Source organism: Protomyctophum bolini (assembly GCF_963924005.1).
Source record: "Protomyctophum bolini genome assembly, chromosome: 17".
Lineage (NCBI taxonomy): Eukaryota > Metazoa > Chordata > Actinopteri > Myctophiformes > Myctophidae > Protomyctophum > Protomyctophum bolini.
Window position 1 is genome coordinate 18597272 of NC_137878.1, and position 13332 is coordinate 18610603.

The 13332-nt window shown below is 39.2% G+C and overlaps 1 protein-coding gene across 4 annotated transcripts in view; it reads right to left on the reverse strand.

Moving 5' to 3' along the window:
* Positions 1 to 11648, reverse strand: part of LOC308331385 (tuftelin-like) — a 29872-nt gene extending 18224 nt beyond the window's left edge. Inside the window, exon 1 of one of the 4 annotated variants that reach the window (XR_013965590.1) lies at positions 11381 to 11647. Coding sequence is in view for 2 of the 4 variants with exons in the window: in XM_080786808.1 (XP_080642934.1) it covers positions 11381 to 11482 (102 nt within the window). In the remaining 2 variants the exon portion in view is untranslated. Of the gene's footprint in view, positions 1 to 5212; positions 5296 to 11380 lie in introns of those variants that run through there. The other 3 variants (XM_080786808.1, XM_080786807.1, XM_080786809.1) reach the window with 3 other exon arrangements.
* Between the last annotated feature and the right edge of the window lie 1684 nt (positions 11649 to 13332).

Sequence of the window (13332 nt, forward strand, 5' to 3'; positions counted from 1 at the left end):
CTTATATGTGCTTTGACTGTTTTATATAGTTCCTATAAATGACAAAATTATATAAGTTTCACTTTACAAAAAAATACTATGGATCTTATATGTGCTTTGACTGTTTTATATAGTTCCTATAAATGACAAAATTATATAAGTTTCACTTTACAAAAAAATACTATGGATCTTATATCTGCTTTGACTGTCATATATATTAACTACAAGTTTCATGTAAAACATATACAAATTTAGTATTTTTTTTTCCATATGGGCACACTGGTGTGCCATGAGACAACTCCAGGTGTGCCTTGGGAATTTGTAATGACAACAAATTATTGTTATTATAGTGATCCCATGGTGGGGTGGGGACGGCTTTTTCTACTCCTTTTCCTCTTTTTGTTTTGTTGCTAATAAAGATACTAACAATCTGAGAGAAAAAATATATATTCTTGACTACCTTATGCCTAGGTCACTTTCCCTGTAACAATGTTAACTGTAATGCCATGATCAACAGAGAAGCGAAGAGAGGCTACATGTAAGACCAAGTGTGTAGTTCATCCTTAGTTTTCGATATATCTGAAAAACTAAGAGTGAATTGAAGATCGCTGAACATAAAAGCAACACAGTTTGTTTGGACAGCAGTTGTCCAGATCCAGAACCGAATAAAAATCACACTCGTGTGAAGTGAGGGGCGGTCTTATCATCATACATCATATTCCATGCTCAGCCGATCAAATCTATGCTATGGGGTACACACATTACTCAGCCAATGAAATCATCGCTATGGGGTACACTACACACATTGCTCAGCCAATCAAATCATCGCTATGGGGTACACACATTGCTCAGCCAATCAAATCATTGCTATGGGGTACACAGTACACGGACACACAAAGCTGGGCATAGCGCGGCGCCTCTCAAAAACCACAGAAGTCTGTATCTGTCTGGGTCTGTGGAGGACACACTGAATATCTGTATGTGGGGGTGAAGGGTCTTTGGCTTCCCTGATTGGTCACGTTTGTGCAGCTGCACCAACATAAGTGATAGCGCACACAATAGAACTGCATTAACTTTGGTCGATCGGTCATACAGTATGGTAGTGGGAATACAGCACTCGGTACTCTGAAAACAGGACAGGTACAACCCAGGCTCTCTGACAACAAGTAGCCTACAATGGGTACGACAAGCACAGCATGAACAGATGGTGAATGCATTCCCAAATTGTGTCGTTCCCAAGTAGGTCGTGCCCGATAAATAAGCCATTGAACTGTTGTAACTCTAACAACGTGTACGTGTACAACGGGTATTGCATAACCGGGTGAGGCATGCATTTCATTCCACATTTACATACATACATCATTCCTGACTTTCATGATCACTGAGTAGGCCAGTGCCCTTAAGGCCTATTCTAGGTGATAAGATATCCACCGAAAACCACCATGACGTCACGTTGCGGTGGTAAGCGACTCACCGCTCACCCAAACACATCTCTCTTGTTTTTACTAACCGGTTACCTTATCACCTACGACTGGAGTATGAATATCACACTGGGGGGGGCACTGGGTGGGGGGTGTCACACTGGGGGGTCACTGGCTGGGGAGGACACTGGCTGGGGGGGGGGCACTGGGTGGGGGGATCTTAAATAATGTAGGAGTCATAAAATGCAACTCATTATTTTGTCATCTCATGTTATTTCATTGTAAGATTAGGTTTTGTTTAATTTGGATGTCTCTGTGACATACATGGCCTGTATTGTATGGTTTCTATACAATATCCTATCAGATTTTGGTTTCACTGATGTTTGCCCAACTCTACAAGTTTGACAACACACATATGTATTTCAATTTATACTAATTTACTAAGAATATTGTATGTGGATTTACCGTCACATATAGGTCTTATAAGATACAAAATTATATAGGTTTCACTTTACAAAAACTTACTATGGCTCTTATATGTGCTTTGACTGTTATATATAGTTCCTATAAATGACAAAATTATATAAGTTTCACTTTACAAAAACGTACTATGGCTCTTATATGTGCTTTGACTGTTTTATATAGTTCCTATAAATGACAAAATTATATAAGTTTCACTTTACAAAAACGTATTATGGCTCTTATATGTGCTTTGACTGTTTTATATAGTTCCTATAAATGACAAAATTATATAAGTTTCACTTTACAAAAAAATACTATTTCAAATGACATGACCACTGTTAAAAGGGAACGTCTCAAGCTGCCAACCAGCTGTATCATGACTGCAGGCTGACCTATGTACTCCATCAAGCACTGTTATGATCCATATCTGTTCTCTGCTATGTAGGCATGTGTAAACCCATACACTGTAAAACTGTTCTGTACTTGTACAGTATACTGTATGAAACATCTGCATCCAGCCATCAGAGAGGCGGGGAGACACCTGAGGGCAGATCCACTCATCCAGCCCCCAGAAGAACGCTCATATCCATCGCTGTGGACTTTGTCATCATGGAACCAACGATTGCAAGATTCATAGTCTAGACACATTTAACGCAGCATGTCTACAAGGTGAGGTGGCTTGGTGACATTGCCTTGCTAGCCATTACAGTAGCAGGTGTTTTCACTCTGACTCAGCACCCTATTCCAGTGTGTTGACGTATGTATAAACTGAAGTGCATGCATACAATGTTCACAAAAATATAGTTTCAGTACTATGCCAGTACAGCCAGTATCCTGCTGCCCTGGAATATTGTGACTTGTTTTTTAATGTACTGAATAAAAGTACATCGGTTACAGGGCTGTGTCCTAACTTAACCACACAGCAAAATATTAACTCTGTTAATTTAACTGAGATAAATTACCTCTCAAAGCTAGGAGCAGCATGTTCCTTTTCCTTATCTGTCAAATTAAGAAATAACATAATTAAATGTGGTTTTGGCAGTTAACTAACTACATATAAACAAAATATGGCCCTGATGCCAGAAATAACATAATTAAATGTGGTTTTGGCAGTTAACTAACTACATATAAACAAAATATGGCCCTGATGCCAATGTGGGAAAGCCTTTGGTAATAACAGTGATACAAGGTTAAGTGGTGTCGCATTCCACTGTAATGATTCTCGCTCCCGGGTCTGTGTGAACTTTAATCAAATGCTATTGGGTGTGTGATGATGACATCAAACATCAAAGCAAATAAACAAACCGCTTTTCCGCACGACTTTTACTTAGTACAATGGAGACAGCAGGTCTAATGAGGACATTGCCATTGTAAGACATTTTGATCACACACTGCAGGTATAGCACAATTAAAGCCCTTGTGCTTTGAAATTATTTATAGCTCTAGAAATGCAACTATTTAACCACCTGTACATTATCATCCTGATGTAAATAAGTGGAACGAAGGCAAAACAGATTTTTGATAAATGGCTGTGACACGAGTCATTGATAATCTAACTTTGCATGCTGTATGGGTGCTAATGGGTGCCGAAACCTTCTCATGAGAAAACCGATTACTGAACAATGCAAAAAACAAAATATTTTAAATTCACTGTCACACAGGGATGCTTGGAAAATAATCTGCCACAGGGGAGGATATACAACTCCTTTTTCATGGGTCAGCTACCTCTCTGGCATTCCCTGTGCCTGTGAGGCTCTCTGTTTTCAATCTCCAGTGTCTCACACTCTTCATCTGACACAATGAAGTTCTGGGCAGCAGCCGACACAGTTGTGATATAGGTTACAGTGCACGTTTCTCCACTACACAAGACCTGTTTACCGCCTTGAACGAGACATCAATAGAAGAATAAAGAACAGAACTATCAAGAATAATAGATTTGTAATATCCAGTGAAACAATTTTATATCTATAAAGGCTACATTTTATAGCCTTATCGATAGCAAATGGATACTGTGGAACACTGAATATGCATAATGGTGGCAATAAATAAGGCAATATTAATATTGTATAACAGTTGTCCTCTAAAGTGACACTTAAAGGTAGAAAACATAATACTATAAATCGGTATCCAACAAGTCCATTTAGGAAGCTATAACATTGTTCTGTGACCTGTGACTAACATTGTTGCTTTCCCCCAGTTGTTGAGCCAACCACAGCACTCTTGCACCGCAAGAAGTGTCCGTCTATAATCAACACAAGAGCAACAGATCCTCAGTTAGTGTGCTGTGCTTTGTTTTTTAACTTCTGATTTAGAAGTGACATCAGCGCTTTGCTGTTTGGCATTCTCACGGCAAGTTGGTGAGTAAACACGTCTCCACACGAACACACCAAAACCATACATTAGTCGTAGGTGCATGTCATTGATCTATAAACTGAAAGTTACAAGAGAACCAAGAAACTAACTAACCTTTTTTTTTCTCCAATATTTAGCCACAGTGGTCATGTCTATGAATTGATTGTGTAGGGCCTAAATCGAAACATATTCTTTTTGTGCTATCCCTTTTAGACCATAAGTGTCTGACTGTACTCTGCTGCCGTTTTACATTTCTGTCTAATAAACTATTCAATCTATCAATCAATCAATGGCACTTAAATAATAATCATAATCATGAACATTAAACATTTAATATATTAATTTGAGTATCTGAGGATCACACACTGCATTAATGGTGCTGTTATGTAACATGGAAATGCGTGCCCTTACTTGTCTTACTAGTTCATGGAAAGCAGTTGAACATAAGAGCTCTTAGACCTTAAGTTGTATTCACAGTACCATTACAGTTCACAGCTCAGTGTGATGACCATGAATCACAGAACAGCCAAAGCCAATAAGTAATATAAATGACACACATTTCCTCCATAAGACATCACAGTGAAAGCTTTAATCAAATTAACCCCACAGTCCCCATTCTGGGCAATGTTGTATTATGCGAATGTACAACAAAGATAACTGATCTACTTGTACAAGCTCACAATGTGTCACAATGCGATCTTGTAGGCTGGCTATATTTGAGCACATGTATTTGTCATACATTGGCTATTTTCAGCAAGTGTTATTGAAATGTTAATGAAACAGAGTTGCTCTTCATTTTGAGTAACAGTATTTTAGTATGATCTTTGCAACAAAGACACAACAGAAAAACTGAATCAACTGTACTTATTATCAGACAAATCTACAACCAACAGGAGACATAACCAAGCAATGAATCACACAGATAAACAATAATACACAGACTTTATGCAATAATCCCAGTGGATTTCACTATCTAAATGTGAATTATTTAGGCATACCTCCTGGGACGCTGGTCTTTTTCCTGTGATGATCTGGCTGTCTGAGGTGTTGGTTGTGTGACTAAGTGTAAGTGTAGGAAACGGCCTGCCTCACTAAGACGTCTGGGCGAGGCTCCTCCAGCAACCCAACCCTTTTATATCAAGATGTATATTCTCCAGTCAGTAGTGTTCACTAGAGTTCACAGCAACTAGCCTCCCCTGCAGGGGTAGAAGGCCATTGCATGGTTGTTACAAGACGTACATTAGAAAAATATATATATATTTAAATTGTTGAATTCAAACTGAATGAGTATCTTGTGATGTTAAGTTACTTGTTATTTTCCAGTGTTCCAAACATCAAAGTTACAACTAAACAGAAAAGTCTCCAAAATGTTAGACTAATCGATTTATAACATCAATTATGTTCTTCATCACAGAATATTTCTAAGATAGAATCAAATCTACACGGATAAAGTAACAGTACCAACAAACAAACAAAATACTTCAGTTTTCAACTAATTTGAATTATCGCAATTTGTTTACATTTACTGCATTCGATCAATTAGCCGTCTCATTTTTGGTAATTAAACAAAAGAAATGACTGTGTTCCACATTCCACAGCTCCTATATATACAGCTATATAAAAGTGACTGGGAGCAGTGATTGGCCAGTATACATGGAGATTGGAGAGGGCATTGTTTGTTGCCACAGGGTGACAGCGGTTGGTAGCAGTGCAGTGAGGAATGTGCAGTGTTGGTTACATAAGCCTGGGTGATAAATGAAGTGTCTTTATATAAGAGTCTCTGCTGGCATTGGCAGGTAGTATAGATATGCAGTGTATATGAAAAAAAAATGAACTTTTATTATAATGTATATGATTTTTTCCATCACAGACAATATCCTAGTGTCTTTTTTATCAGCTGCTGTACCAATGGGATAGCATTGCAGCCAGCAACAACCCACTAGCGAGTGTGTGTGTGTGTGTGTGTGTGTGTGTGTGTGTGTGTGTGTGTGTGTGTGTGTGTGTGTGTGTGTGTGTGTGTGTGTGTGTGCTGGGGTGCCAAACAGAATGGTCAAGCACTGCGCAATGGTCATCCCAGCCAATTAAGTAAACAGAAGACATACTACAGACGTGTTCAGGATAAAGAAACAGGTACGAGACGAGAAGATCGGTTGAAGAAACGTACTGCAAGAGAGAAAGATATTCGAAAAAATTAAACCATTAAACAAAAGGAAGAACGAAAAAGGCGAGACAAAATATCAGCAAACCCCTACTCAAGAGAGATTGAAGCAAGGGTCGAAACAAGGTCAAAACCGATACTGCCACAAACAGGTAGCAACCGGGGCGTACTGAACGAGTCGACAGAGAACCATGCAAAGATCAGTTTGGACCAGCCAACATCTTCGTCCAGCCAAGTTACTTGCTGTCATCAGAAGAGAGGTCATCATTCTGGATTCGTAAAGAATTGACGGAAGACCTTTTGTTGAGGAATTTAAGGAAGTGAAAGGGAAATATCTCCCCAATGGATGGGTTTAAGTCAGAATATCAGAAGATTTTTCGACGTAGACTAATATGAAGACGTGATCGAAGACGGGTGATCGATTAGGGAAACGGAAGACATACTACAGACATGTTCAGGATAAAGAAACAGGTACGAGACGAGAAGATCGGTTGAAGAAATGTACTGCAATATATTCGAAAAAGTTAAACCATTAAACAAAATGAAGAACGAAATGTTAAAAGGCGAGACAAAAATCAGCGAAGTAAGTAGTAAGTTGACAAGAGTCAGAGGTAAGTTGCGCGCTCTGCTCACGCACAAGTAGGCCATTCAGTTGGCATCCTGTTTTGCAAGCCCTGTGGCTTTGTAATTCCCCTGAGGAATTACAAAGCCACAGGGCTTGCAAAACAGGATGCCAAAGAGGTCAGATATAATGTTTAACGAGAGATCACTAGTCTCATTAGAGTAGATTTAGACATCCAGTTTCATAATGAAAGATTATGGTGAGTTTTCCCAGGCTGTCAATGTCAAATAGAACCTGTAGTCAAAGTTACAGTGCATCAGCAATGTCTCTCAGCAGGGTTTGATTTGCTGGGGGGGGATGGACAGAAAATCCATGCCTCTGGTCACTCATTTCTATCGCCGTTCGCCGCTTGGGATATTTATCCTGCTTCTGGTCAGACTGAATTAAAGGGACATTTCACCGCTGGAAGAAACTGCAGTCACTCAATGTTAATAGTACTGGTATTTGTAGTAGATATAAGAGTAGCACAATTTGAAATTAATTTGCACCCTATGGCCATAAAAATAATGAAGTCTGTGTGCTTGACTAGGGTTTGACTGGATTGCTGAATTCCTACAATGACCATAAATAATGCTTTGGTGCACTGCCCCTCCTTGTGGAGAGGGGGAGGCTGTGTGGAGGTGTGACTTGTAGTCCAGAAGGAAGTGGGACTACATTTTCATGTCAAATTGATGATTTGAACATGGCATCATGACTCATGACTAAAATATAAAAAAACACATATTACACACATAAAAGCCCAGGAAAGTGTTGCTTGTGTCGTAAATATCATTAAAATAATGAATCTGGTTGCAAAGGGGTGAAGTGTCCCTTTAAAGACATGCATAATGTAGAAGCTCTGATATGTTTGATAATATCACAATTCAATTAAAATGTATGTTAATCACACCCTGACGTCCCTATTTTGGGTAAATTTTGAAAATGTGTCAAATATATTTTTCGAATCCACCTATATTTAAAAGAAATCGGATCTACAAGGTGAGAACGCACTGCAGTGTGATGTGTTGTGGGCTTATAGATTGGCTATTTTAGCTATTTGTCATATTAAGTGCTGGTTAAGTCAAGCCGCTGGCATACGAGAAAACCTTTTACTTAACAATGTTTTAAGGGGGTTGTGAAAACACTTAAAGTAAACATGTGATGCCATGTTATAGAATATAGAGGAAACACAGTTTTGTCTGGACTAGAGCACTAGACTGGAGACTTAAAGACATTTCTGAGACAGAACAATGGGGAAAAACAGGAAAGAGGGAGGATGGAGTAATGAGCTACACTACAGTAATGAGCTGAGCTGACTTCAAAACCATTACATCACGATAATTTGCCCTCTAGCATGATATACTACACGCACTAACTGGTTCAGCTAACAGAACTACTGCCATGTTGAACTTTGATAGAACCTTGGGGTTACGTATATATATACCGACATTAGATTACATACGCGACTTTGAGCATGATGCGCTCTGTGATCAAGGAGCCAGAAGTAGTGATTCCATTCTTAAGTCCAGTATTAATTATTTATTGGCTTTTGGCAAGCCCTACCAACCTTGGAAGCTGAGCCAGATACGCAGACAGCATGTCTGCGTATGTTTAGGCATGACTAGGTATTTCTTCTGGATCCACAAGTTCATTCAAGTCATCCTGACAAATCAAGTTCATAATAATAATACCACACTGTCTGTGGCAAAAACAATAGGAGAAATTAAAACACTATTCTCTTTTAAACTTCAAGCTATGGTATAGCTGCTCCAGGAAATCAACTGGAAATTCAATATATACTCAACTGTCCCGGGTGTCCCCTTTAGAACACTCATTGATGTTTTTGGATAAAATATTGACTCCTTTACAGAAAGGGCCCTATGTTTATGGATAAACATTGTTAGGAATTGGGTTTACAATGTGGAGATATTCTCCCAGCAGTGTGGAGATAACATCAGAAAACAGAACTGGTTTTTAAAGTGGGTTTTTATTTGAATTCTTTAGGGCGCTGCCTCTTGACGTGACAAAACTGTAAATTCACAGCTAGTAAAGCGAATTTACAGTTTTGTCACGTCAGAGCCCTAAAAGTGACAGTTTAATGGTCTTTCAACTACTCATTTGTACACTCAATGAGATGGAAGCAGCCTTATCCTATTCCTATAATTTATTTTTGTTGAGAAATATATTACAAACAATAGCAATCAAATCACTCAGCTTCATATATGGGCACAAAACGGGGCATGACCATTGCCCATATGGGCACATATACTGACCAGCCTTGTCATCGTATTATTGTCTCAGGAATGCGACAAAAACAAGTTAATTCAAGGCTTCATGGGGTGTGTAAATGAAAGAAAATACCGGTAAGTCGTTTTTTTGGTGAACTACTCCATTAAGGTTTAACTTGTAATAAAATGTACTTAAATAGGCTAATAGTCTATCAAAATAATGAAATTATAACATCACTTAGTTGACACTCAACTTCTAAAAACACATTTCTTGTAAAGAAAATGCAATCTCTTAAAAAAATGATATATCACACTAATGAAGTGAGGGGCGCTCTTATGTCTTACCATCATACATCATCTCATTCTGGCCAATCACAATATGTTTACACAAACACTCAAAACTGAATGGCCTGGGCCGTGGCTCAGCGGTCCAGGCAGTGTGCCGCGGGTTCGACTCCCGATCCCTACGGCCTTTACTGCATGCCAACCTCCATCTCTCTCCCCCATTACTGCATGCCAACCCCCATCTCTCTCCCCCATTACTGCATGCCAACCCCCATCTCTCTCCCCCATTTCCTGTCAGCCTACTGTCTGTCCTCTCAAAAATATATATATAAAATAAAGGCGAAAGCCACAAAAGAACATAAAAAAGGCCATTCATTGTCAATGGCATTCAATGTTTGTGTTTGCACAAAAACTAAAAACTGGCCATTAATTGTCAATGGCATTCAATGTTTGTGTTAGGACAATGTTTGTGTTAGGACAATGTTTGTGTTTACACAAACCCTCAAAGCTGGACATAGGAGGGGCTCAAAAACCTAGAGGTGTACAGTACATAGCCGCTTGCAGCACCAGTACACCAATGTTTTACACACTTTCAAAGTTGAAAGGCAGGTTAGTGTTAGAGAGTGAAAGTTTACAAGACATAGATAACAATAGTTGGTTAATGATAAACTTGCATGTGACACGGTTAAGCAAGAGGACCAATTCAAGGACATTTTGGCACACTACATAGTTTCATTGCCAAACTGTTTTTATTCTATCTATTTTGATAATTATAGTAAAATACATTAACCTATCATTTTAGTGTAGCTTATAGAATATACAGTATATCATTACAGTATTTTTACAGGGTTAAATATTAACTCAGTTCTCAGGTGGAAAATTACGTGAAAGCTGTATAACTTGAGATATCTCACTAGGCTAGAACATGATGGTAAAAGTGAAAGTCACCACTAGAATAAATAAATAAATATTAGAATAATAATAATGATGATGATGATGATGATGATGATGATGATGATGATGATGATAATAGTAATAGACAGATTTGTCTCTCTTTCTTTGTGCTTTATGAAGTGTATTGGTACCATACGTCTTACAGAGGAAAATGTTCAAATTAACAAAAATGTAGTTCTGATGACAATTCGATTCAAATGAATTTGAAAATAATGGCATGCAATAATTTCCATCACCATTTCCGTCCATATAATTCCTATTTGAACACATGTTGCATATAAGCATATGCTAGCCTGCTGCCATAATAGCAGGTGATGCCATGAGGGTAACTTGTTGCATATCTGCTGATGCTGACTTCCTTTATGTGGGAATGCCAGCCCAGGCTGAAAATGCATTTAATAACTTTTTAATAATAACTATTTTCAAATGTATTTTTTGTTGGGATATTTGTTTGTGTTGTGGAAACGTAACACACAAACAAGTAGTCATTCTTAGAACTGCTATACTATATAGCATAGGGATTTGGGAACTGTATTGAAGTATTAAAGTAATAACTTAAGTAAGTATTAAAAATAATCATATTATTTAATATATAGCCAGCCTTAATGAAAGACACAAACAGCTTATAGCCTCAAGTAGCCTAAAGTATAGTAGCCTGCCTACTATCATCAAAGACAATAATATGAAGGTTTTCTTGTTCATACACGAACTAAAAGATAGACCATGCGAGCCCAATTAAAAATAATTAATTATAATAATGAAAATGTTAATGTTGTTATAGGGGCAGCGCTTGTCTCAAATGATTGAGCCTTTTATTGTATTTGTCGAACAGCTCTGTTCGCCTTAGCAACTCGCCTTAGCGTGAATAGCGTCACACATTTGTTTGTAAACTCGGGTAAACAAACTAATGATAATCATTTTTTGAGACATCGTCACTCACATTGGTTCTGGAGCTGGAGTGTTGTTCCACATCCTCCTTGGAACGCACGGTCCGGGTACTACTACTACTCATCTCGGGGTTAATCGAAGCCGATGGGAGCATGGTTGTTGTGTCTATCTTCCCCACTGTCTGTTGTAGCTTGTAGGAAATGTAGGAAAGTTTCCTCAAAAGCCACAGTTCTCTCTAAGCTTTCTCTCGATTCGTCTCGAACATCTCAGCCGGTGGTCTAAAGTTGCTTGCTCTCTCTCTCTCTCTCTCTCTCTCTCTCTCTCTCTCTCCCTCCCTCTCTCGCTCTCTCTCCGTCTGTCTCCTTCCACTGTTGGACTCAGAATATGATCTGACCCCTCTCTTGTTTGTACTGTTAGTCTGTTACTAGTACCTACCTGTCATACCTACAGTAAACTTTAAAGCGGAATGTTCCCATCATATAATCACACACACACACACACACACACACACACACACACGCGCGCGCGCGCGCACATACACACACACACACACACACACACACACACACACAAAAGTAGCTAGGCTACAAGGCTGGAAAATATTAAAGTTCTACACAGTTACGGATGGTATAGTAGTCTCGCCCCGCCCTCTAGTTTAATGTTTAATTTTATATAACGCCAAATAAAATGTTTAATTGGCCTCCTTTATCTCAGAGTCATTGTTGACCCCTTCAGTTCACTAGAACTGTGAACATTGAACCAATCTGTCTTGTAGTATGTAGGGTATAGGCTACTCATATATCCTGCCTTATCTTCTACAGATTGATCCCATATGTATCACATATCCATGGTATGTTCAGTATGTATGTTAACATGCATACTGAAAAAAGAAAAAAGACAAAGAGGCAAATAATTATTCGCCTCAGGCTCTTTGTCTGTTTTAGTTTACAACGAACAAAGACTCCAGTTCTACGAGATTTCTCCTATTTCTCCTATACCCATGTCCAGGTCAAGTCTGTATAGGTATAATGGCTGCTGTCATACATTTGATAAGCCACTAAACCTCTTGGCAGAAATCTATGAATGTTGAGTGAGTTTTCACATAGCACAATGATTGTAGGCTACTATTGCATATCATGCATACCATGCATCATATGCTTAAATTGGCCATAAAAAGGTTATTACAGTTGATAGAGAGCCAGAGTGTGGTAGTCTATCCCTGTTTCGCAATGCATTAGACCCCTAGGAGATGGATTGCTGAGGTGGAGCGCAACACTAACATCAGGTCCCAGTCCCAGTACTTACCAATCCCAGTACTTGCAAGTTGCCACACCAAAGTCGTGCTACACATACACTGAGTTGGCAATGCCCGGGATCGAACCTAATGGCTTTGTCCTCGAAGGGCAAGTGCTCTACTGACCACATTGCAATTAAATCACATGCAGTATGTGTCACAAACCAGGTGATGAATGTGACAAAGAGGGAGTCGGTAAATGCAATAAAGGTAATTTAAACTCAAATGCCCTAAAGTAAACAATAATGAACACAAACAACAACAATGATGTGTAACTGGATTAATGGCAGGTATCAGTAGTGCCTGCAGTGCATGGATGAGTGGAGTTTGGTGTGCGCATGCATGTGTGAATGTATAACCAATAAAATCACACCCGTGTGAAGTGAGGGGCACTCTTTTGAGTGGTGCAACCACTCCCTTACGGAGCTATGTGTGTGGGTACTGGGTGGCTGGCCGGCTGGCTGGCTGGGTGGCTGGGTGGGTGTCTGGGTATGTTGTTTTTCACCACCTGTGCGAAACCTAACGCACACACAAACACACACGTATTAACTGTATGGTATTTCGGGGGTGCCAGTACATTACAGTGACAGTATAGTACAGTACAGTAGAGAGGGTACAGTAGAGGGACCGCCACATGGTAACTCTGTCATTTCTCAACCGTTTTGGATGCAGGGCGGCATACCGGAACCGGCCTGGCCCCCTGGGGGTCT